General features: G+C 39.0%; 2 protein-coding genes across 2 annotated transcripts; both read left to right on the top strand.

Annotated features, from left to right (window-relative positions):
* The first annotated feature begins 2,988 nt into the window (after positions 1–2,988).
* LOC119893947 (cytochrome c oxidase subunit 5A, mitochondrial-like) lies at positions 2,989–7,764 on the top strand. Its single transcript, XM_038706366.1, has 5 exons — positions 2,989–3,146; positions 4,006–4,122; positions 6,017–6,138; positions 7,142–7,263; positions 7,352–7,764. The coding sequence occupies exons 1-4, from the start codon at positions 3,074–3,076 to the stop codon at positions 7,253–7,255; spliced, it is 426 nt and encodes a 141-aa protein (XP_038562294.1). The 5' UTR covers positions 2,989–3,073; the 3' UTR covers positions 7,256–7,263; positions 7,352–7,764.
* Positions 7,765–9,873: 2,109 nt separating this feature from the next.
* Positions 9,874–23,722, top strand: LOC119894350 (AT-rich interactive domain-containing protein 3A-like). Its single transcript, XM_038707050.1, has 9 exons — positions 9,874–10,098; positions 10,784–11,392; positions 15,467–15,541; positions 15,637–15,709; positions 17,180–17,363; positions 20,655–20,905; positions 21,668–21,949; positions 22,046–22,135; positions 23,013–23,722. Exons 1-9 carry the CDS (start codon positions 10,072–10,074, stop codon positions 23,150–23,152), a joined length of 1,731 nt encoding a protein of 576 aa, XP_038562978.1. The 5' UTR covers positions 9,874–10,071; the 3' UTR covers positions 23,153–23,722.
* The last annotated feature ends 260 nt before the right edge of the window (positions 23,723–23,982 follow it).

Below are 23,982 nucleotides of genomic sequence, written 5' to 3'. Positions count from 1 at the left end.
ATGAACTTTTTATTTTAATGTTTGTGTAAGGTACTCCACCACTAAAGTGAAAAATTGCTTCTGCCTCCAATGGCCAAAATGAAAGACATTTTCTCAATTCATAACCTATAGGGTTGCATCAGTATACAGCATCACTGAGAATTACTATATGGTCATGAATGATTTGTAGCAATACATGTGCCTGTTGAAATTTAAATATGTTTTTAGCTAAACTTAATTACTTTGTTAAGTTTTTATTAAGTTTTGTTTGAATTAATATTATCAGCAATATAACTGGTCACAGTAGTAGTTACATATTAATTATATCAGCCATTATTCGGATGCAATTGATCAGCAAAGCACAGCAAAAGTACACAAAGTTGGTTACAGTCATTGTAAATATGAACATCAAGGTTTGCATTAATAGCCCTCATTCTGTATTCTACATTTTCCTGTACATTACCATGATTCATAGGACCAGAATATTTTGGTTATGGGTTTATTTTCATAGTGACACTTTCTTTTAATGGATGTAACATCAATAAATGAATTAGTTTGGAAATGCATCTCAACTTGTGTGTTGTACTTGATGTTTGTGGGTTACAAATTGACCTCCAAAACCTGTCACCTGGCAGACTTTTTTTCCTGTTAGAATCTGAATCAGAATCACATTTAATGGCCAGGTATGTGTACACATACGAGGAATTTGACTCTGGTCTTACATTGCTCTCAATGTACATACACAGAACAAGCATAAACAAAAACACACAAACTACATTGTACATCACATACATACACACAACCATTAACAACGCAACACAATTCAAAGACAGCAAGACAATAGTGTAGTGAAGCAATAGTGCAAAGGATGCAGGAATAAATAAATATTTTTGTGCAGGATTATTATGTACATGAGGTAAGATTAAGATGAAATGCAGCACAGTGAAATGTAAAAATAATACAGTAGTATGCAACACCACAGCCATTTAACTCCCATTCTCTCTTTCTCATCCTGGCAGAGTAGGCTATAGCCAGTAGGTCACCCTTATTAAAAATATGATATTGCTTTAGGGGCTAAGGCAAAGCTCTATCTGTACGGCACATTTTCATACACAGGTTAATTCAAAGTAATGTCAATGTGACATTAATCAGGTATCAATTTTGGCATGGTGTTGTAGGGGAGACCAGGGATGGTTGTAACACGGGTAAGTTGTAACACGTCCAGTTTCTCCAATCGGGAACAAGTTACAAATCCCCAGTTTTACTCTGCAATGCTCAGTTCAGTTTTTATTTCACATGAGAAAAAGTAGCACCATGAGGCAGGCACAGCCAATCCCAAAAAATATTTTTGAGGTTCCCACACATACACTTTACTTTGGCGGCCACCCAGGTATATTAAAGGCCGCCAAGGTATATTTGGCGACACATTGTAGCATTAAGTCGCAACACGGTGGATATTTTACAAGCATGGACCAGGTAAAGCGACATTGAACACAATAGTGCAGATGTAATTTGTCAGCTACCACTTGGTTTTGTTTTGAAAGGCTAACATGCTGTGCAGCTGCTGCTGTGAATGGAGTTGCGGGAGGAAAAGTCCAGAACACAAGTTCTGTTTTTTTTCCGACATAATACCATTATACAACATAGCCTACTACTGATGGAGAAAGTTACTGGAGCAGATATACAGGGAGAGACCGAAAGAAGCAGGGTACACTGTTGTTTGCAGCAGAGGTACATTAGGTCTGTGAAGTGTGAAGAGACCCCCCCCCCCCCCCCCCCCCCACACACACACACACACACACACACACACACACAGCGAACGCAGAAAATACCGATACATATTTTATACCGGAGTTCTGCAGTACCCGAATATGACTTTTTGGTCGATATCGCCCAGCCCTAGTCTATGTAGATGTCTTTCATGCAAATTGTAAGTGCTAATATTTTAGCTGTAGGTAAACTAGTTCATGGCTAGAAGTGTCTGGGTTAGTTGTAACAACAATGAAAATGTTACGACATACTCCAAGAAAGTGTTTAGTTGCATTTATATGTTTTCTGACACGCACACGGTAATGTTTAATTATTTTATTATTAAATTTGCATGGTAGTGTAAGACTGTAAGTCTTGTATAGGCTTCTCTGCAGGCCTGTGAAGCCTGCACTCTAGGAATACCATATCTCTGTCACCATTGTGACGTGCATGACAAACAAGCACAAACACACTCACTACTATGTCACTACTATGACAGTAAATAAGATACTTGGATCACCCCAATATGCACGAGTACACACACACACACACACACACACACACACAGTGACACATCAGTTATGTTAAAAAATAATTAGTGTTATATAAGTGAAGTTGAATAAAAAGCTTTCAGTATCATGTTTCATATTCTTTATGACATAATGTTACATTTCACCTCAGGGTATGTTACAACTAACTCAGACAACGGGGTGAATTGTAATGTTTTACTCCTTGTGTTTAACACTAAACCATGCATTTTCTGTCTGTGTTGCAGAGATAACACAGTTTAATAGCACACCCGTGTAACTAGTTTGTATCACATTTTGAACGCACTGGCTTAAGGAGCTCAGAGATACAGACACAAATGTCAAAAATGCTACAACCTTCACTGGTCTCCCCTATAGTAGCTGCGAGTATTCAGCTTGGTGTCATTTATAGCGTCCAATAAAATATATCCCATAATTACTTAGTTTCCCTGCCAGTCAGTCAGAACTGAAGAAGTCCTTTGGATGAGGGACGAAACGTCTTCCAGTATCTTCAACCAAGTCCAGTTGCCCTTGACTTTAACCTTCGTTGGATACATAATTACTCATCCTCTCTATGAGAATAATAATGTATGCATGAACATGTTGATTCACTGGGTACAACACGTCCGAACATATAGAAAATATTGTGTCTAGGTCAAAGTCAGAATCAGTGGTTCAACAATACTGATATATACATCGATGCGCTGCCGTTTGCGCATGCGCCCCACGGTATCGCGTACGTGACGCTTGGACAAGTCGGCGGCGCTGCTTTCCTCCTGCCAAATCTCACCGGTTCGTGTAGCTGGCTGTCCCCCATCATGTTCAGAGCCGCCGTCCGACTCTCGGTCTCCGGTGTCCGGAGTTTAACCCGTACGCAACCCGGATGCCAAGGTATGGGTTCACTTCTGAATGGTATTATGTAATTTGGTAGCGTTTGAAACTGTCAGGTCGAAGTTGTAGCGGAAGTCAAGGTGGCTGTCGGCACATTGCTGTGCTAGCACGACTATGCTAGCTAGCTGATAATAGCGTAGCCGGTGTCAACTATCAGTTATAAATACACGCCGCACTGTTAAACGTGTTAATGTTTCAGTCAGATTGTGTAGACTTTCGTTCAATACTTCCATTACTTACATATCCTGGGTATGTGCTGCTCTGAAAATGTCCTGGTGTTCAGCTCGGTGGTGTCTGTGTCCTTGCCATGACCCATTTGAAAGGCTGAACCAGGGGCCCTGTGGTTCTGCTCCTGATGCTAACATGCTAACTAGGTTAATTTAGTATTGCTGTGTACATTGTACTAGTCGTTAGTGTTCTTGATATCAAAGTATTGTTTGACGCAGACAATAACAATCTCTAATGTCGTCGTGATAATTTAGCTAAAACCTACCTGTTTGGGAAGTTAAATTTAGCAGATGTAACATTAGATGTACGTAAACTATGTTAAATAAATGCAGAGTGTATGATTCCCACATCCTCTTAAATATATCACAAGGATAATATTTTAAATATACCTTTACTGTTTGTCAGTGTGTATTCAACCTGGTAGGTGCAGTATGTAACAGTTAGGTCATGTCAGGCCGTTGGCAGTGATCCAGCTGCACTATAAAGTGTTTGTCCTATTTCCTCACTCAGTGTAGCGTTAGATATCTTGGCTGTGTTTGCCCTTCTACATTACCTGACGCTAGATGACTCTGTAAGCTCTTTATTTTATTGATAATAGGTTGTCCAGCTAAATAATGTTTTCATTGTGCAGCCCCTCTGGCCTCAAGGTGTTACTCACATGGGAAGCAGGAGACAGATGAGGAGTTTGATGCTCGCTGGGTCACCTATTTCAACAAGCCAGACATTGATGCATGGGAGCTGAGAAAAGGTATGTGTACGGTTGACCGTGTAATTTTTAACTTTTCAACATAACTTTTCAATACTAGTGCAAATCCATTACCTTCAAAACTGTTCCAGCAACAGAATCAATTCTTTTTCAGTATATTATTATTCATTTAACAAAAGAATCCAAACTTTTCAAATGTTAAATGTTAGATAAGTAGCCATACAAGAACTTGTATATAAACTTGTAAATATGATTCAAATCAGAAACTGTGAGAAAACAGTAAAGTAGTAAAGACGAGTACCAGTCTGTACAAGATTTAGGGCCAGCTTTTGGTACTTGACAGTTTTTAATACTTCATGCTACTTACACTTTCTGGACTATTTAGATTTGACACCCAGCTATAGTCAATACAACCCTCTTAGTTGATGAGTTTGTGCCATCCTGATTGGTCAAGGCCACGCTCAGATTGAAAATAGCTCTCTGTGGAGAAAAAACAAAACAGCTGCCCCTTTATTCATTTGAATCAACCAAAACACTACATCGATGCAGTTTGGGTGCTAACGCAGAGGGGTCTGACAAAAGAAAACTCAGGGTTGTCTAGCAAATAAAGGCTGAACCAGGTACAATGTTATCTACTAAGGTGCTGCATTGGCCAATTAAATATGTGCAAACACAAATTTCTAGCAATTATTTTGTATCGTGAACACTGTATCTCTACTGTTTACCTCATTATTAAAGATAAAATGATTGACACTGTGTAATAAAATCCTGTCAGAGTATTATAAATACCTTTGCAGTGTTTTGGGGTCCAAAACACAAAACAGTCCAATGTGAGCACCAGAGTCTGACAGCTTGTCAGACACATAAACGTATTTGTAGATGCATTGTAGTATTTTATCATGTCAGTGATATTGATCAGGTGAGAAATGATAATGGCTAATGGTTGAACATTAAACAAAAACATATGTCAAGAAGTTGTGTGGCAAATATGGTTGTTTTTTTAACTGTAAAAAATGGTTTCTAACTTGTATATTGAGATATCGGGGCGGCTGTGGCTCAGGAGCTAGAGCGGGTTGGCCGTTAATCGGAAGGTCGGCGGTTCAATCCCTGGCTCCCCCTGGTTGCGTGTCGAAGTGTCCTTGGGCAAGATACTGAACCCCGAATTGCCCCTATTCCGCCAGTGTATGAGTGAGTGTGAATGTTAGTTTCCGTTTGAGCACTTAGGCTCAGTGTATGAATGTGTGTGACTGGTGAATGCAGATGTAGTGTAAAAGCGCTTTGAGTGGTCGAAAAGACTAGAAAGGCGCTATACAAGTACGGAGCACTTACATTTACATAACATTTAATTACATGGTAGGGGTTATTCCATATTTTTAATTTTGACAAATCCCACGAGAAGACCAAAACCAGCATTATTTCTCAGTACTTTCTGACTTTCCTTCCCATCTTAGCCCTAAGCCCACTGGCTCCTACTGAAGATGTAAAGCTTTTTAAAACAGGTCACAAAAATTTCATTCTTGAGACAGGCTCAGTAATTTCCTAAAACAGCTTGGACACTGTAGCCTTTAGCAAATATTGCAATTATTGGGAACTGTTTTCAGCCATGGATTAATACACATTGGTACAGTTGCACTAATGAGTATTTTTGGCTCTATGGTGGTGGGTGTGTGGGATCAATACAAAATAAACTACAGTGCCCATGTTCATCATAATGAAGGAACATGTTACACAGTAAGTATGTTATAGTGTATCAGGCTACATAGAAAATACTTTTTTATTGGGATCAGTTCATTATTGGTTTGAGTTTAATTGTGGGATTTATTCACATAGTAGAAATATAGAAAATTACCAGCTCTATCCTTTAAACAACAGGCAAAATTAATGAAATACGAAATATCTCTGTTCTCCAACTAAAATTTGTTATTCCTTCTTCCAGGGATGAACACATTGATTGGTTACGATCTGGTACCTGAGCCAAAGATTCTTGAGGCAGCACTGAGAGCCTGTCGGAGGTTAAACGACTTGGCGAGCGCAATCAGAATTCTGGAAGCTGTGAAGGTAAGGAAAAAAGACCAGCTTCTAAAGGCCTTTACACACGGGAAGCGATTTACATGCCTCGTAATTCATTTTCAATGAGAGGCATCTGTGTCTGTTCACATGAGAAGCCCCGCGGGGCCAGGCGACTACGCAGGCAGAGTGTCGCTTCCCGTGTTAAAAGACCTTTAAGCCGCGTTTTGACCAAAAGTCCCCGCACATCTTTTCAAGCAACTAAAAGATTCCTTTAGCCTATTCATAGTTTTCACGTGACGTCAAATTCCAAGGAAAACTCTCCCATGGAGGGCAAAAAGACGTTATTTTCCGCTGCCTGCCACACACTGTTACTTAGAGTTGCTGGAAATGCTGGGTGGTCACAGCGCATGTCACGTGACTGAAAACTATGAATTGTTGTGTTTCCACCGAAGAAGATTAGGCAAATTAACCAGCTGATTTAGGCTGTGTGGGACTAGACTTCTTTGTGTGGGAGTATAATGGAGAAACACGTGATAAAGTTACAAATATAATAACAAACTGGATAAAGCCATCAAGTTCTTAAAATAAGTCCAGCACGGAGAAAGCAACACAAAAATAAAATTGCGACAGTTTGGAAGGCCAGCTGACAAGACCTGCCTATCAGCTGGCCAGACTCATGTCTATATCCACCTGAGCGTCAGAGGAACACTATTTTTAACGAGCTTTATTAACTGGTATCAGCTGTTACGCTTGTTATGGAGATGAGGAGATTGACTTTTAAAAACTTCCTGACTGATGAAAACTTAAAACTACAACTTAGGACCAATTATTTAGCGTTACTCCATCAGCTGTTCACTGTAAACACACCACTGCCCACTGGCTGGTATTTCCGAGCAGTAAATTTAATGCCGGCGTACGATCTCAGGCGGACATCGGCAAGGCTTGTGTGTGCTATCTGACTGTTGATGGCGATTTATTGGTTTGTAAACAACAGTAGAAAAACACCCCACATGCTTGATTTAAAGCCAGTAAACATTTCTTATTTCCTCAGGACAAAGCCGGCCCACATAAAGAGATCTACCCGTACCTGATCCAAGAGCTGAAGCCAACATTACAGGAGCTTGGCATCTCTACACCTGAAGAGCTTGGCATTGACAAAGTGTAGATGGGAAGGTATTAAAATTCTCTGGTCAGTTGTGTGTTTTTCCCACCAGGTTTGTCGCAAGATGGCAATCTAACAAAAAGGTTTTGTTTGTTTCAGATCTAAAGATGATGGAACGCAGTACCCTTGTACTTAAATGTTTGCTTCATACGTGTGATATTTAATTTGGCCTTTATTAAGTTCTATTGCTTGTAAAATATTGATGAACCTAATAAAGGAAACTATCTTTATTGAGTGTCACAAGTATGTTTTGGGAAATTTTAAATTTGTTTGAGTACTTATTGAAGCAGTACATTCATTTTAATTTGCTTTAAAGGAGAGCAGGGCGTCGCTTTGTTCGTGTTGTCTGTGTGTGTCTGAACTTTCTTGTGAGAGTCACATTTTGCCACAAGGGAGCAGCGATTTCACATGTATGGAAAAAAATCATTCTACTGTATTCAAGCTATATCACATCTGTTTTCATTTCAGGGAAAATGTATATGCTGGTAAAATAAACTTGTTCAAATGGCAAATGGTGTAATGTTATTATCAAGACAATACTGTATTTCTTTTAATTTAGTTATAACAATGTAGTTTATTTAACAAAAAAGAGAAGTTATAGCTACATCAGAAAGCAATGTAATAAAAAAAAAGATAAATTTTTCTGACAAATATCTGAATACATTTTGACTACTGACATGTACTTATTTATTACATATTTAAGAGACTCAAAATATTTGTGTTTAGAAATATACATGTTTTGTTGGATGAATTTTGTGTAATATTTTCAGATGCACTTCTCATTTTGTTTGTGATACAGAATCTGAAAGGAACTAGCCATGCCCTGCTCCAGTTCATGTCCAAAAAGATTTTTCACATGCTGTTTTTGCTAGTATGGTACTTTTTCTAATAAGTCTATTGTTGCATCTGATGTTCATAATCAGTACCAAGGATGAATAAGAATCTAGCTTTTTGTTGCTTTTATAGCTTTTCATTCATTTAAATATAGCTTACCAATGGTTATGAAACTTGATAGGGAACAGGATTATTGCCTGAAGGGACAGTAAGTATGATAGTTAAAAATACTTTTCTGTTGTTTTCTTTGTGGAAATTAGGCAATTCTTACAGTCCACTGACTTTAAGGATTTAAAAAATAATTTAACATGGATTGTATTATATGGATAATGGATTATTTCAATATTGCTTAATTTCCATGAATGCTACCTTCAGTAAAATTGTGCAATGCTTAGACCAATGGGCCTACAGTGTCAAACTAAATTGTAGTTGAAATCTGCACAATTATTCAACTTCTCTTATTAAAAACAAAAGATGTACTTAATGTTAAAATTCTATTTGAGCGTGAGTGGAAGGTTTCAAACATTTTCGATAATTACTAGATAAAACAATTTCAACATCTCTGATATAGTGTGAGATTTATAAATCAGTACCATACAAGTAAACCACTAGGAGGAGTAACTGCTTATGCTTGTTAATTCACAAATTCACCACTCCTGCTACAAGGTCTGAGTCTATATGAGAGGAACAGATTTCAGTTTAAGTTTAGATATTTGAGAGGAATGACTGAGTTAGGTCTGATGTGTTTGCAAGTGTCTTTTTCAAGCCCATAAATACACCATTTGACTGCGAGTGTATGAATAGATTGTAATTTATTTCTCATTTAAGCAATGTCTCTGCTTAACGCTCTGAAACCTGTGTCGAACCTGTGGTTAAGAAATGCAGGATGCTGTTTCTAGCAAGGAACCAGTGAACTATGTGTGACATGTTACATCCCTCCCCTTCACATGAAGGTCTTTGCTTTTTAGCTGAGGAGATCTCTGTATGCCTTGAGCCCATTTGCAAAGGTGAAATAAACTTACTCAAAGACAGCTCTGGTTTTTCATCTGTATATAACACCGCTTTCCATAAGCGTAACCAATAAGGTCATGTCAACAGTGTGTGCCTTCAGCTTTATGTAGAGGAGTGGGTGTCAGTATAACCGCTGACATGAAAGCAGAATTTCCAGCATTGTTACATATGGTATTAGGCTGTTCAAAGCACATTAGATGGCCACCACTGGTTTTGTTGCCAACCAAAAGCCAAAAGAGCTCTAGGCTATATCTTTGGTTTGGACTCCAAGAAACCAATTAGCACTTAGTGATAAAGTTAATCAGACTATAACACATAGCCTACATGTTTACCTTAAACAGATGTCAGACCTCTGCCAGCCTCTAACCATTTACATTTTCAACAACACATACATGTTTACCTTAAACAGATGTCAGACCTCTGCCAGCCTCTAACCATTTACATTTTCTTTGGGCACTTTTACTCAGTAAATGTAGGCAACTTAATCCTGCTCCAAAGAAAATAGGACAATGACTGATGACGCCACCACTTTATAGCCAGAATGCATGTTTCTGCTGTGAAATAGCCTATAACCAATTTTAGCAGTGGAGTTAAATAGAAGTATTCTATGGGTGTAGAGGTCAGACTCATTTGCAATGTAAAAAGTTCCACGGAGACACAGTCAAGAAAACGACCACTTTACGAGATTTATGCACGGGGCGGGCCTTTGATTAACCCTTAGTTTGAGGGGGGGAAGCCATTCAAAGACAATCAAGATGTTTGAGTTTCCATGCGCAGTGACCAGCGAGGTAAAAGCGCACAGCATTATCGCTTACCCCTCCTCCAGCTCCTATTACTCCGGCCTCCACACTAGCCTACAGGAGGGTTTTTCACATTTGATCAGAAGAATGTTTTCAGTTTAGAAAAACTGGTCATGCGATGCGATTTATTTCTGCCGGCGGAAAGAAGGAAAAACTAGATAAGACCTGTTGGCGATGATGGATTACTCGAAGGCGCAAATGGTGAGTGTCGACGACTGTTTGGTTACGCTCCCACTCGTGTTTGTTACAGTAACAAAGCAGTGACGATTCATGAAGACATTTTCAGGAACATTACGATGTAGTTTTTGTTTTAGTTATTGATCAGGGTAAGTTGTTTTCCGTAATTGTTAAAGGAGGTCGTATGCTCGCATGTGTCTGCAGTTTTGAAAATAAAGTTGATTTTCCATTTAGAAAACTGAAGAAATAGGCTATGGAAGGACGTTCTTACGGACGCCTTTTAACAAGGCAAGGACACTGAAAATTTTGGGGGAAACATTTGTATCCTGCTTCTAATTTATTGTCAACTGAGCTAATGTAATCTTCTGTTGAGAATTCTCTCAAGCCACTTAGCTTTGTTTCACTTTAATCCACCAATAATGTGCTTTCTGAGGCCGTGGACAGCCTCTCATGCACATTAAATTAATCATTTTAGTAGACAAAAACAACTGAATAATGTTCATCAAACAATATATACATAGTATATAGTATTTAAACAACTATTTGGTAAAAATGTAATTACCAAAGCCTTTTTGTACATGCAGTTTGCATTATCCTATTTATAACTTTGGAAACTTGCTGCAGCATATGCAAGCAGAAACACCTAATCAAACTGTGAAGGTGAAGTCAAATATGTGTCAATATGTCAAATGTTTTTTTTGGTTCATAGTCAAGCTTATCCGAGGAGGGCAGCTCAGCTGGGTGTCCACAGTTCAGTCCTGGTGGGGTGAAGCTTGAGGTGGTAATGGAACAGCTGCAGAGACAACAAGAGGCCAAACTGGAGATGAACCTGCAAGAAAAGCATCTTCTTCGAGCCCAGCTCCTGTTTGCTCAACACGCTGCTGTGGCGAGGGCCTCTGGCTCCAGAATAGACTCTGCGTTATTTGGCAAAGCAGATGGACAGACTTACCAAGCAGCTCAACAAGCTTTTAACAGCCATCTCAGCAAAACAGACCCAGATGAGGAAGATGAAGACTCTGATGAAGAGGAAGAGGAAATGGTGGAGCCTGAAGAGAACGATGAGGACGAGGAAGACGAGGAGGAGGAGAACGGGCCTCATCAGCAGGCGAAGAAGCCTCGACACCAGCAGATTGCAGGCTTCCCCTTCCCTGCTTATTCCACATCTCAGTCGTCTGCTGTGACGCAAATGTCCAAATCGCCACCTTCAGCAATAAAACAGGAGCCTGAGGAGAAGGAGCGGCTGTCTCTTGCTGGCCAACAAGCCTTCACATCACCCAATGGCTTTGCTGACTGGGGCTATGATGAACCATGTAAACAAGTAAGTTATCTTTGACTGCCCAAATCAAGACTATATTGTTTTTCTTGCCATCCTTTTATAGCCTATTGAATTTTTTAACATTTGCTCCCATATTTTACAGAAAATCCCATTGTCATATCTCTGTCCACTCTTGGATAAGCTCTGGCTGTTGTGCTAGGCCTGAGAAAAGGAAATGCATTCTTATTGCAGCAGCCAACATTGTAGTGATTTATAACTTTATTTTGAAGTAGCCAGACCTCAATTCAGCTTTACAGAGAGGAGATGAACATCTGTAACTCTCCTTTTTGGTGTGTGTGTGCATACTCTTATTATTTGTTGACTTCTGAGAGTCAGACTCACTGCTGCCTAGTCTGCCTCCGTTTCTGTGGAGGAAGGAGCGTGTCCCTTTGGCAAGATGCCCGAAATTGATAGTGTTTAATTAATTAACTACTGGCCAGGCCAGCGATCTCTCCCCACTGTTATACTTCACCACATGTATCACACTTTTGAAAAGGAGTTCTGGCCACCAGCCGAGGTAATTGGTCTTGGCTGGGATCCAAGCCTGACTGTTCAAAGCGGCCAGTTCAGGTCTCATAGTGATGAAGTTAAAAAGACAGCAGAGGATTAAACGGAATAGCGTCAAGTGTGTATGTTTGCACACAGTTGGCTTCAATAGTTAAGAAATCGCTGGGTAGGGAGGTGGACGTTTCTCTTTGTATATATATATATATGAACATGAAATAAAACGAAAAAAATGGTATTGAATATGAGATCCAAAGCTAGTATTTACAAGTATGTTTTCCAACAGTTATGTTTGACTTCTTATAGGAAACAGAGGCTGTCCTTTTATAGATTTATTTTTTTTTTTCCTTCTTAAGGGAGACCAATCTGATTGGTTCTTCTGTGTGTATTTTCCCTTGAAAAGGCACCAGTTCAATACAATACATTATGATTAATGAGGCCTGAGGGAGGAGGGACAGCTGGGGTTACCAGCCTTAAACATACCAGCAAGTAACTGCCTATAAAGTTACTTACAGTAGTTTGAGTGGATCAGACACACCTCTTGCTCATTATTTAGACAGATTTCATATTTTCTTGTGCTTTTATTTCCCCCCTATTTCCACCTGTCACTGGGGTTTGGTAAAAGTTACATGTGGAGTGAAACTATGGTTTAAGATCCATGATCGTTCAAAAAGTTGTGTTCATTGGCCTCTTCAAAACCCTACCAGGCCCATAAAACTCATTGCTGACGTAGCTGTAGCTCAGTGGATAGCTTTGCATAATTTAACTGTCGCTTGGCAACACTAAATGGCAGCTTAATTCAGCTGCAAGTAATCAATACATTATATGGCTGCTGCAATGAGAATGCATTTCCTTTTCTCAGGCCCAACACAACAGCTGGGGCAATGTAGAACATTTCTACTGTTAAAACACAGTAATGAGTTGTGAGAGGCTGTTAAAATAAATTGCATGTGTGTGTGAAATGGATTGGATTCAGTTTTTCTATTGCTTAAAGCACAAAAAACAGCTCAGAACCTTTTTAATTTATCGTTAGAAGAAATGTATGCGAGATGCTGCTGTGACCTATTTGTGTCAAGATTTGTGAACATCTTTGTATGTGGTCAGATTAACTATATTAACAATATTTCATTTTTACATAGGCTATACATTAAGCTAAAAATTTTTTGTCATTGCTAACAGGTTTGTATGGGATACTGAGCATAGTAGGTTATAGTAAAATGGGTTGCAGTCCATAACCAGACACAAAGTTGAAAATGCTAAAATGTAAACATGTCGCTGTTTGTTTTATAATTGTTTGAATTTATTTCAAAACAGGACTCAATAGTTTGCAATGAAGCTTTTTTTGTGACTTGCATTTAAATAAGTTCCCTTTGTTACATACAGTTTGAAATGGGCTCTTTTATGAGTTAATTGGTGGCTGTATATAATGATTTACTTTTGTTAACCTCTCTTTGTGCCCCTACTATATCTTTAGCTTTTTCTTTAATTTATTTAATTAATTAAACATCCTTGAAGATCTGGACATGCTGTACAGCCATTGTTCACTCCTCGTGTGCGGTCTAGCTGTATGTCCTTTAATTCAGCATGGGTGGAGATGAAAAGCCCCTGATCGTTCTGTCCCAGCTTACCACACAGCGAGTGGCCAGATAAATTATCTTGACTTGGTCGGGTGACTAAAGGCCCGATAATTTAATTTGGATTAGAAATTTGATCCCCCCCCGCGGTTTCATTGGTTTCGAGAGGGATAAGATGTCACTGTTGCTCTGCTGGCACAGCTGGTGGATTTTAATGAAGCTTATTATAAGAGGTAGTTTCCAGTTAGGTTTGAGTAAGTGAAGTGGACATTTCAATTCAAATGTAGTGGAATTATGTTTTTATATCTTGACTGGTTGAACAGACAGTCTCTTAGAGAATTACTTTGTGTATAGTAATATGCATTAATATGATGATTTGTAATTTGAATATATAAAATAATCTCAAAGCCTATTAAAAACTGGCCTGTTTTAACAATACCAAAAAAACCTACGTGCTGAATGCTATCAGGATTCCCAGGGCTGGATGTGTGAAAACTCTGAGCAATTAACTGAGAGCCCTTTGTTAATAGATCCACAGCAGGTCTCACTTGCTCATCAATAAGGGGGGAAGGGTTTTATTTCCATTTGATGGTGAAAAGACTGGGATGTTTATCTACCTTCACATCAATAAGCTTTCTGGCGGGGGAGTACAAGTCCTTTTTATTAGAAATTCTAAGCTGAGCCCATTAGTTGTGTTGACGGCTCTGCCACCACAGGGGCTGTAGTGGATACTGGTTGACCAGTTTAACAACTGAAAACAGAGGAATAGAAAATAATTTTTCTGAGTAAAAGTTGTTTTTTGCAACAGTGATTTCGAACCAGGGGTTAACAGGATGCGTTGAAAGATCTCAGAGTAGCTAAATTAATTTAAAAATAATTCTTAAAATATGGTGGCGGTTGAAATAGATAGTAGTATTATCTAAAAGTAATGGATAAATGGCTCAAATCCAGCTTTTGCCACTACAAGAGTTAGTAGAACACACGCAAACTTGACCAAACCAACATAGACATTCAGAATTAAATTGAATGAAGATTACAATAACAATATCCACTTTTATGCAGTTACTGGTTTTAATTAACATGTTTTTACAAAATCATACTAAATGATGAAGTGTAAATGGGAAGTAAAATCATTATGAGGGAATACAAGGAAAAATAATACAGTTAAATACAGAAACATTTTTTGTTGTATAAAATGCACATGCTTGTGTTAATTTAAAACAGATTAACATAAAACAAGAGCATGCATGCACTGAGAGGCATGCTCCTCATTCCGGCCTACAGAAAGAAAACCAATAATGGATATCAGAGTAGAAAACTAAATCAACAATAGTCATAAAATAAATGAAATGTAATGTGAGTGTCAGAATAACGATTGGAGGGTAAAATCATCTACTCAATGTTATTGTACAGACACACTATTCATAAGGAATGGTGGAGGAATAACATGTCATATCAAACTACCTAATGAGCATAGCACTTTTCATTAATCTCCTGTCTGTGACCTGCTTTAAGCAGACACTCCAGTGGAGCAACATGCATTTATGTATACATAACGCGGCAGTTCAGCAACCAGAGGCTTACAGAGACCAGCTGTATACTGTCTTGACTGTCCTGCAGTCGACAGTGGTTTCAGTGCTGGGAAAAAAAACAGGTTTGGACACAGGGAGTGGGAAGAATCCTTGGGGAAAACATGACAAATAAAGAGAAGCTTTAAATAGGACTGGTATATGAGGATACAACCACCCAGTGTGTGTTTGTGTTTAATGATCTTTTTAATAATGCTTTGGCTGTACTGCATGTTTGATCAGTAGATGAAGTACTATCATCCATAGTATAGTTACATATGTACAACCAGTTTTAGTCTGAAATAAGCAATTGGAAATTAACTTCTAAACTCTCCTGTGTTTTTGCGCATGCTCTCCTCATTACATTCCGCATATAAGCAGTCACAATCTGGAGGTCACACTGATAGATCTCTTTGTTGGTGTATTTACAGAGAGGAAGCGCCATCTGGGCTGAGGAGAATGACGGAGGAAAAGTAAAAGGAGAACCGTCCAGGGACTTTGCCAAGGTCAGTAGTCGATGTATGTAAACAAGAACATACCTGAAATAATCACAGAGCAACAGTTGACTGGCATGTTGGAATGTTTGTTTCCTAACTTATAGCTTTATGAACTGGATAATGACCCACAACGGAAGGAGTTTCTTGACGACCTCTTTGTCTTTATGCAGAAACGAGGTAAGAGTCAGAGTTAGAGCTTTACAAATGTCTGTATAGTTTTTTTTTGAGTAGCTAAGTGAGCTCTTATTAATGTTCCTTTCTGAATTTATCAACCCAAGTCTTTCAACACCAAATAAAGAAAGTAATGGTGCTCTTGAGGGATGTTGTTTATGTGTTGATTATGGAATGGCAATTTGCAAGTGGGTGCAACGAAACACTTGAGTGTTAAACTACAGGTTAAAGTTGAGGACTGACTGAACTTCAGAGGAGCTGAAAAGTGTTTGCCTTTAAAAATGATCTACCCGATTTGTGTTTGTTTTGTGTAGAATTAGAAAAAAGTTTACTGTGTTATCTCCATGAATTATCCTTGTTTTCATAGCTTCGCAATAAAACCAGTAAAGGACTTGACATTTTAATACATTCAGGAGTTCAAATGATGAAGTACAACTGATTGTTTCCAAAATGTTAATAGACATTAGGAAAATAAATGTAAATCCTTAAATGCAAACTTTGGAGGGTTGCAATTTTTAAAAAAGTAGTTTCTCAAATTTGGATGGGGTTTTCCTTTATCTACTGGATGGTAGTTTAACACAGGGGACATAGATTGTACTAACAGTTTATAAAAAGCGATATAAACAGTTCTATTGGTCCATTATAGCATAATGGGTAACAAACTTGAAGCTCCACAGGTCAAAAAATGAACCCTACAGCTTTTACTAGTCATATAAAGTTAACATTCCCAAATATATTTATTTAGGTGTTAGGATGCTACTTATTAAGCTCATGATCATTTCTCAGTTTTGCATTGAATTTAAAGTGGCTAAAATCTACTTTACACTTTTCAACATAAACTACAATCTGCAATGGAAATGCCTTGAGGCATTAACAATGTACTTTTGTTTATACTTTCAATCCTATAGTTGTCTAGCTGTGTTGAGCACTGTGTGTTAAAGATTAATTTGGTGCTCTGAAAACAAATCCCAGTCAAAGAAAAGTGGATGCAGCAGGACACGGTCGGCAGTCTTTACTCATGTGTGCAAAGGTCATGGCCATAGCAAATGTGTGTGTCTGTGGCATGTGTTTATGTTAAACACAAATAATCAACCTACAACCTCTTTTTAGCCTACTTCATTAATTGGTTTTACTCCAAATCAGGATTGGAAGGGTTAGCTGTCATCCCCTGTGATTGGCAGGCACTGCTGGCTCTAAAAGCACCCCTCCCCCTGCGCTCAAATCAATGCAGCAACAGAGCTGCTGTTGTGGAACTATCCCCACCCCCGTCCATCTGAAATAAGCTTCGTTAGAAAAGTCTCACCACACAGATTAGACCTGCTAAGCAATATGACCTAACATTAACTGGGCAAATCATCTTCTTCCTTGTGCCTGTCCTTAACAATGCTTTTACAAGACCACTCTTGTTTAAACTTTTGAGGAATAAAATTCAAAGAAAATTAAAACATTTTGTTGTGTTTATCCTGATTCATTCAGGAACTCCTGTGAACCGCATTCCCATCATGGCGAAGCAGGTGCTGGACCTGTACAGGCTTTATAAGCTTGTGACAGAGAAGGGAGGCCTGGTGGAGGTTATTAACAAGAAAATCTGGAGGGAGATCACCAAAGGTCTCAACCTCCCCACATCCATCACCAGCGCAGCCTTCACCCTCCGCACCCAGTAGGTGTCTCGTCTCATTTGTAGCAGAAAAGCTCAGAAGGTTGTTGTGTTGACAGATTTTCTATTCAGGAACAATCGGGGGAATAAAACATGCTCCAGTGTGAAGACTTTCTGGTGATTAAATAGCTTGTCCAAATGTGAAACAAAAGTCTGTAAATGGGTTCAAATATAATTTTCTAAAATTAGTGCAATTATTACTTAAAGGGGCATTATGTAGTTTTCAGCGGCCACTAGAGGTGCGGTTTGAGGATTGCAATCAGTCGTGTGCTTGTACGCATGCTAGCTTGAACTCATGAGCGAGCATAATCCGAAACACAACCGCTTTCAGACATGTTCAGGCTCTGTTGCTTCAACGTTCCTCGCTCATTCAGTGTAGCGAGCCACATATTGGCACAATCCTCCCGTGGAAAAAAGGCAGTATGAAAGCGGCTATAGACATACAGGGAGACGGCTTCACACAACATGCCAGAAACTCGGGTAAACTCCCACTGCAACTTTACAGTAATAGTTTTAGCAGCTTGAGGTTGAACTAATTCATGCTCGTCATGATAACATTACATTTACTGCATTTAGCTGACGTGCTACATCGTCGTTAGCTTGCCTGTCTGCTTTTCAGTAAATAACTTACTAAGTTACTATCTGTAAATGTCTCTCTGTGTATCTTTCACCAGAGGCTCTGTGTTGTTGTCGCCGTTTTGTTGCAGTATTGTATATTATGTGGGTCTTGTTAGTTACAGCAACTGAGAGGGGGAGAAGCTGTGTACCTGAGTATCGGTAAAACCACAATAAATCTAAATTGAATGTTACGAAGCAAACAGCAGCAGGTCCGAGCTAATGTAGCATTAGCTGGCTGCCCTGCCTTGTATCACTATAGGCTAGTGAACAAATCGCTCCACATTTGCTTTGTACCGTTGCATCCTTTCTTGCAGGCTAAATCAACACTTTGACATAATACCGGTGGAACACAGGATAGTTATATTGGTTGCGTTAGCTGGTGAAGTAATATGGAAAGCGATACCACTTTGCACCGGATAACGTTAGCTGGTGAGCTAAATTTATTGTCTCGGTGACTAGCCATTCTGATGTTCACTGTATTTTTACTCAACATCATCTGAATCTTGTTTAGTCTGATGGGCTTCAGTCTCAGAACTTTAGTGTTGTTTTGTATGCTTACGTGGAGTTATGTTGGAGTCTATGTTGTGCTGTGGGCTGGCTGATTTGTGGTGTTAGTGGACTGTATGGCTCGAAAGCACGCACAGGGCTACATCCCGACCTGGTGTCCTCACATTAGTAGCAGAATAGTGTCTGATGCAAGCAAAAGAGAAAACAGGCGTGTGCTTCATTTCTATGTGAGGTTAGAGCCCATTGACAAAAAGGAAGTAAAATTTTGATTTATTAATATGTGGTTTCATTGAAAAATTACATATAGCCCCTTAAACATTGGGGTTAACATTTCAGCTGATGTACAGTGGATAGAAAAAGTCTACACACCCCTGTTAAAATGCCAGGTTCTTATGATGTAAAATAACGAGACAAAGATAAATCATGTCAGAACGTTTTCCAGCTTTTAATGTGACCTACAATGTGAACAATTCAATAGAAAAACAAATTGAAATCTTCGAGGGGGAAAAATGAAAACCTTACAATAACCTGGTTGCATAAGTGTGCACACCCTTAGACTAATACTTTGTTGAAGCACCTTTTGATTTTATTACAGGAGTCTATTAGCATGGCACATCTTGACGTGGCAATATTTGCCCACTCTTCTTTGCAAAAGCGCTCCAAATCTGTCAGATTGCGAGAACATCGCCTGTGCACAGCCCTCTTCATATCACCCCACAGATGTTCAATTGGATTCATGACTGGGTTCTGGCTGGGCCATTCCAAAACATTAATCTTCTTCTGGTGAAGCCATGCTTTTGTGGATTTGGATGTGTGCTTTGGGTTGTTGTCGTGCTGAAAGGTGAACTTCCTCTTCAGCTTTCTAACTGACACTGAAGGTTTTGTGCCAAAATTGCCTGGTATTTGGAACTGTTCATAATTCCCTCCACCCTGACTAAGGCCCTGGTTCCAGCTGAAGAAAAAACAGCCCCAAAGCATGAAGCTGCCACCACCATGCTTCACTGTGGGTATGGTGTTCCTTGGGTGATGTGCAGTGTTGTTTTTGCGCCAAACATACCTTTTGGAATTATGGCCAAAAAGTTCTACCTTGTGTCATCAGACCATAACACATTTTCACACATGCTTTTGGGGGACTTGATGTGTGTTTTTGCAAACTTCAGCCGTGCTTGGATGTTTTTCTTTGTTAGAAAAGGCTTCCGTCTTGCCACCCTACCCCATAGCCCATTCATATGAAGAATACGGGAGATAGTTGTCACATGTACCGCACAGCCAGTACTTGCTAGAAATTCCTGCAGGTCATTTAATGTTGCTGTAGGCCTCTTGGAAGCCTCCCTGACCAGTTTTCTTTTCGTTTTTTCATCAATTTTGGAGGGACAATATCAGGAAAATCCTACTAGAACAGCTGAGCTTTATTTGTGATTAATCAGAGTCGCTTTAAATGATGGCAGGTGTGTAATGACTTCTAGTTAACCTGAGTTTGAATGTGATTGGTTAATTGTGAACACAGCCACATCCCCAGTTATAAGAGGGTGTGCACACTTATGCAACCAGGTTATTGTAAGGTTTTTATTTTTCATTTTTCCCCCTCGAAGATTTCAATTTGTTTTTCTATTGAATTGTTCACATTATAGGTCACATTAAAGGTGGAAAAAGTTCTGACATGATTTATCTTTGTCTCGTTATTTTTACATCATAAGAACCTGGCATTTTAACAGGGGTGTGTAGACTTTTTCTATCCACTGTATAGTAGTAACAATAATTAGGAAAAATAATGACATACTGTATCTTCACTATATTTACACCATGTGCTGCGCCCTTTTTGGAGTAATAAATGCATTACAGTATTCAGCATGTTATCACATTAATGTAATTCTATTTTCAACCTTATTGGAGAGACATCAATTACATTAAGAGAAAATGTTCTATGTAGTTATTACATTATCTTTTGGGTTTGCTATAATGTTTTATACTTATTAAAGCCAGCTGTGTAATAGCCTGAAGTGACCATGCAGTTTTTGGCACTTCCGCGTTTGCTTCGTTTTCAGCCCCATAGGTTGCCGCTTGGGTTACACCCATCGACAGTATACGGTTACACCCAGATGATCTTTATTTCAAAAAAGGGCTTATTTGCACCAGATCACGTGACTCATGCTAAACATTTCGTTGCAGGTATATGAAGTATCTGTACCCGTTTGAGTGCGAGAAGAAGGGCTTGAGTTCTCCAGGTGAGCTGCAGACTGCCATCGACAGTAATCGCAGAGAAGGTCGACGTCCCAGCTACACCAACAGCCTGTACCGCTACTCTCCCTCCCCGAGCTCTGCTCCACACGCCGTCCTCTCTTCGCCCATGATGCAAACCACCCCAACTGGACACAATGGCCTGAATACATCTGCTAGCCCAAATCTAAAGAGAAACCTCGGTATGCCAGACTGTGTGCTGTATTGAATTTGTAACTTGTAGAGTGCAGATCTCCACCAGGCCTGACCTATCAATAACACTACAGTGTCTTAAGTCATTTCACGTGTTATCACAACTGTTATCACTGCTTACGTTTGTAACAAACATACATACTCACGGGCTGGTTCAGAGGAGTGAGGCGTCAGCAGTCAATGGCGACATAAAACAGCAACAAAATAATTTTTTCCAAAATCGTGAATCACCTCAACCACAAGAGGTCCTTGAGCATACTGTCATGAATGTGCACTACAAATATTAGGCTGATGGGTCTTGTGTTATGTGAGATTATCTGCGGACGGACAGAAACACACACACACACACACACGCACCCTTATGTGTTCAACATAAGAGTCAGCGAGATAATAAAACTGATTTGATATCTGACCAATATGATCCATCTTGGATTCCACATTGTTTTATACTAATCTATTGGAAGATAATTGATTCTTAGATTACAATTTAACAATTTTACTTTTTAACCGCTCACCTCATCATATTAAGTCATAAGTAAATTGTTACCCTGGCTGAATGTACTGTGACTGTAAGATACTTGTGACCTCTAGTGATTTAAATCTTCACACACACATTTATAATTGCATAGATTTTTCAATATCTCAGGCATCTTATGAAGAGCTGTCATTTTTCTGTCTGCTGTTCTTCTGATTCCATGTTTAAAAATTATTTTAGATTTTTACTTTTTTACTTTTATTTTTTCTCCAATCAGATGAGCTGTCCACTCCTGGAATACCCAGCCGGCTGCCCATGGCTCTGGCACTGGGGCAGCAGCAGCAACAGCACCTGGCACAAGCTGCCACATTCGAACATCTGAGAGAGAGGCTGGAGCGAGCAGCAGCAGCAGGAGGAGCTGCAACTGACAGTCCAGACAAGAAAATGATGCAGCTGGCGGAGGAGCAGCAACGCCTCATGCAGCAGGCCCTCCAACAAAACCTCTTGGCCATTGCCTCTCACTTCAACCCCATGAATCACAAACTTAATAATGGACATGGTGAGTTGCCTTTGCTGTTATTATACCAGCCTTTTCATTACTTGACAGGATTTTAGGAAAGTCCATTAACTGAAATATTTAAATTTTCTCACACAGAAAGCAAACAGGAGTTGTCTCGGGGTATCTCTACTAATGGAGCAGCCAGTATCAGTGTATCTGTGGAGGTCAATGGCACCATTTACTCAGGTGAGTAAATCACTTTTAAAGGAAAACATAGTTTGGACCTTTTCTGTGTTTCTATGCATGTATTTTTTATTAAATGTATATTTAAATGTGTTAAAATTGTTTTTAAATAACATCTTTTAGAATATCTTTTCTGTCCTTTCTATTATTATATTTGATTTGATTGTGTATTGTGCACGCTCTTATATATACACATCTCACTTTATGTAATAAGCACAGTTAGAATCTGTTATGCTAAGGATAGTTCAACATTTTAGGAAATATGCATATTTGCTTTTTTCCAAGAGCTAGATGAGAAAATTAAAAATGATTTTGATATTTAAGTATGCAGCTAGAGCCAGCAGGTATTCTCTTACTTTAGCATCAAGACCAGAAATAGCTAGTCTGGCTCTGTTAGAAGGTAAATAAATCAGCCTTCCAGCACCTCTAAAACACAGTAAGAGTAAAAACAACAATTTGTGGTTTTACGGGGCATTATGTGCCACTATTTCTTTATTAGGAGCAGTCACTTCCTTCCACAACTTGTCGTTTTTCAACTTTGGTTTTATACGGCTTAAACATACAAGAAATAACATGTTAATGTGTGATCTTTAATGGTGCTATTAGGCGGATTTGTTACTTTTGGACAAAGCCAGGCTAGCTTTTTCCCTTGGCTTCCATTTTCTAAGCTAAGCTAGCCTTCTGGCTGTAGCTTTATATGTAGTGTACAGAAATGAGAGTGGTAATGATCTTCTCATCTACGTAAGTTACAGTGACTAAGCTTTAATACTACTGTATTTACTGTCTTTTATACACTGCAGCAGTAAATGATAAAATACATTTAGCCTTTTAATGTCTATTGTTTCTAATTTGAATCTTCTCTCTGATCTCTGCATTGCAGGAACGCTGTTTGCCCAGAAGTCAGCTGCTCCTGTGGTGTCACAGAACGTAACTCTGGCAGGAACAAGTGGTTTCAGTGCCCTCTCCTCCTCACACAGTCCCTCCTCTTCATCTTCCACCTCCTCAAAGGGACCAAATTAAGGCTGGCAGTTAAATCTGTTCTGAGCAACACAGTACACAATATACCTCTCTTGTCAGACAAGAACTATATGAATTCTAGGTAAAAATCAATTGCAACATATGAAGCAATTCATTTGTTTTCCTTTACTTTGACAGTGTAATGTGTTAATTTTTTTTACATCATAAGCTTCCAAACTGACTACAACATAGATTCAGATCACAGTTTACCTTAGTGCCTGTTGGACACTTTTTAAAATGTAAAGAGCTTTACATGGTTGGTTCAGAAGTGTCTTTAGAGCAGAACAGTGCACCATGAGAACCAATGCTAAACCTCTTTTCCCTTGTCACCAGTAGAACAGTGTAGTTGCCAAAATGCAGCTAATGAAGACCAAAAAGCCTTAGCTCAGTATCATAACCTCTGTCTATAATTACCTTACTGACTTTTTTATTTTATCCCTCTCCCACTTGAGTGAAAACGCCACGTTTATACTTTTCACAGCAGCTTTTAGGGATTCGGTTTCCCCAGAAACGTGTCCTAAAGAATCGAACGGAATTTAAAAGAAATGTGTCTCAGGTTTGTTGTGTTTTTTACATTTTGTATTGTGTTTTTTATTTTACTTTATTTTTATTTAAGCATTTGGTTCGGCATCAAAATTACAAAACTGTTTTAATTCATGTTTGTCGTGAATCAAAGGCAAATGTGAGAGACAAAGTTTGTGCTGGGAGCTAGACGTAAGTGATAACTGATTTACCTCAATTGACTTCCCATCTCGGGACTCAGGAATGTCCTCTGGACTCATCACTCATATACTCATAATGAATTGCTGTGTTGTATTTGTATAAATGCAGAG

Source organism: Micropterus salmoides, unplaced genomic scaffold, assembly GCF_014851395.1.
Source record: "Micropterus salmoides isolate LMB-PRFRI ecotype aquatic unplaced genomic scaffold, ASM1485139v1 Ms_hic_scaffold_8, whole genome shotgun sequence".
In the NCBI taxonomy this organism is placed as follows: Eukaryota; Metazoa; Chordata; class Actinopteri; order Centrarchiformes; family Centrarchidae; genus Micropterus; species Micropterus salmoides.
This window is presented reverse-complemented; position numbering and strand designations above follow the sequence as displayed.

Excerpts from the sequence above, each read along its gene's own strand:
- LOC119893947 (XM_038706366.1), top strand. The coding sequence starts at position 3,074 with ATGTTCAGAGCCGCCGTCCGACTCTCGGTCTCCGGTGTCCGGAGTTTA. Across the intron at positions 3,147-4,005 it reads TACGCAACCCGGATGCCAAG|CCCCTCTGGCCTCAAGGTGT; the intron begins GTATGGGTTCAC and ends TTCATTGTGCAG. Across the intron at positions 4,123-6,016 it reads TGCATGGGAGCTGAGAAAAG|GGATGAACACATTGATTGGT; the intron begins GTATGTGTACGG and ends TCCTTCTTCCAG.
- LOC119894350 (XM_038707050.1), top strand. The coding sequence starts at position 10,072 with ATGATGGATTACTCGAAGGCGCAAATG. Across the intron at positions 21,950-22,045 it reads CAAACTTAATAATGGACATG|AAAGCAAACAGGAGTTGTCT; the intron begins GTGAGTTGCCTT and ends TTTCTCACACAG. Across the intron at positions 22,136-23,012 it reads CAATGGCACCATTTACTCAG|GAACGCTGTTTGCCCAGAAG; the intron begins GTGAGTAAATCA and ends TCTGCATTGCAG.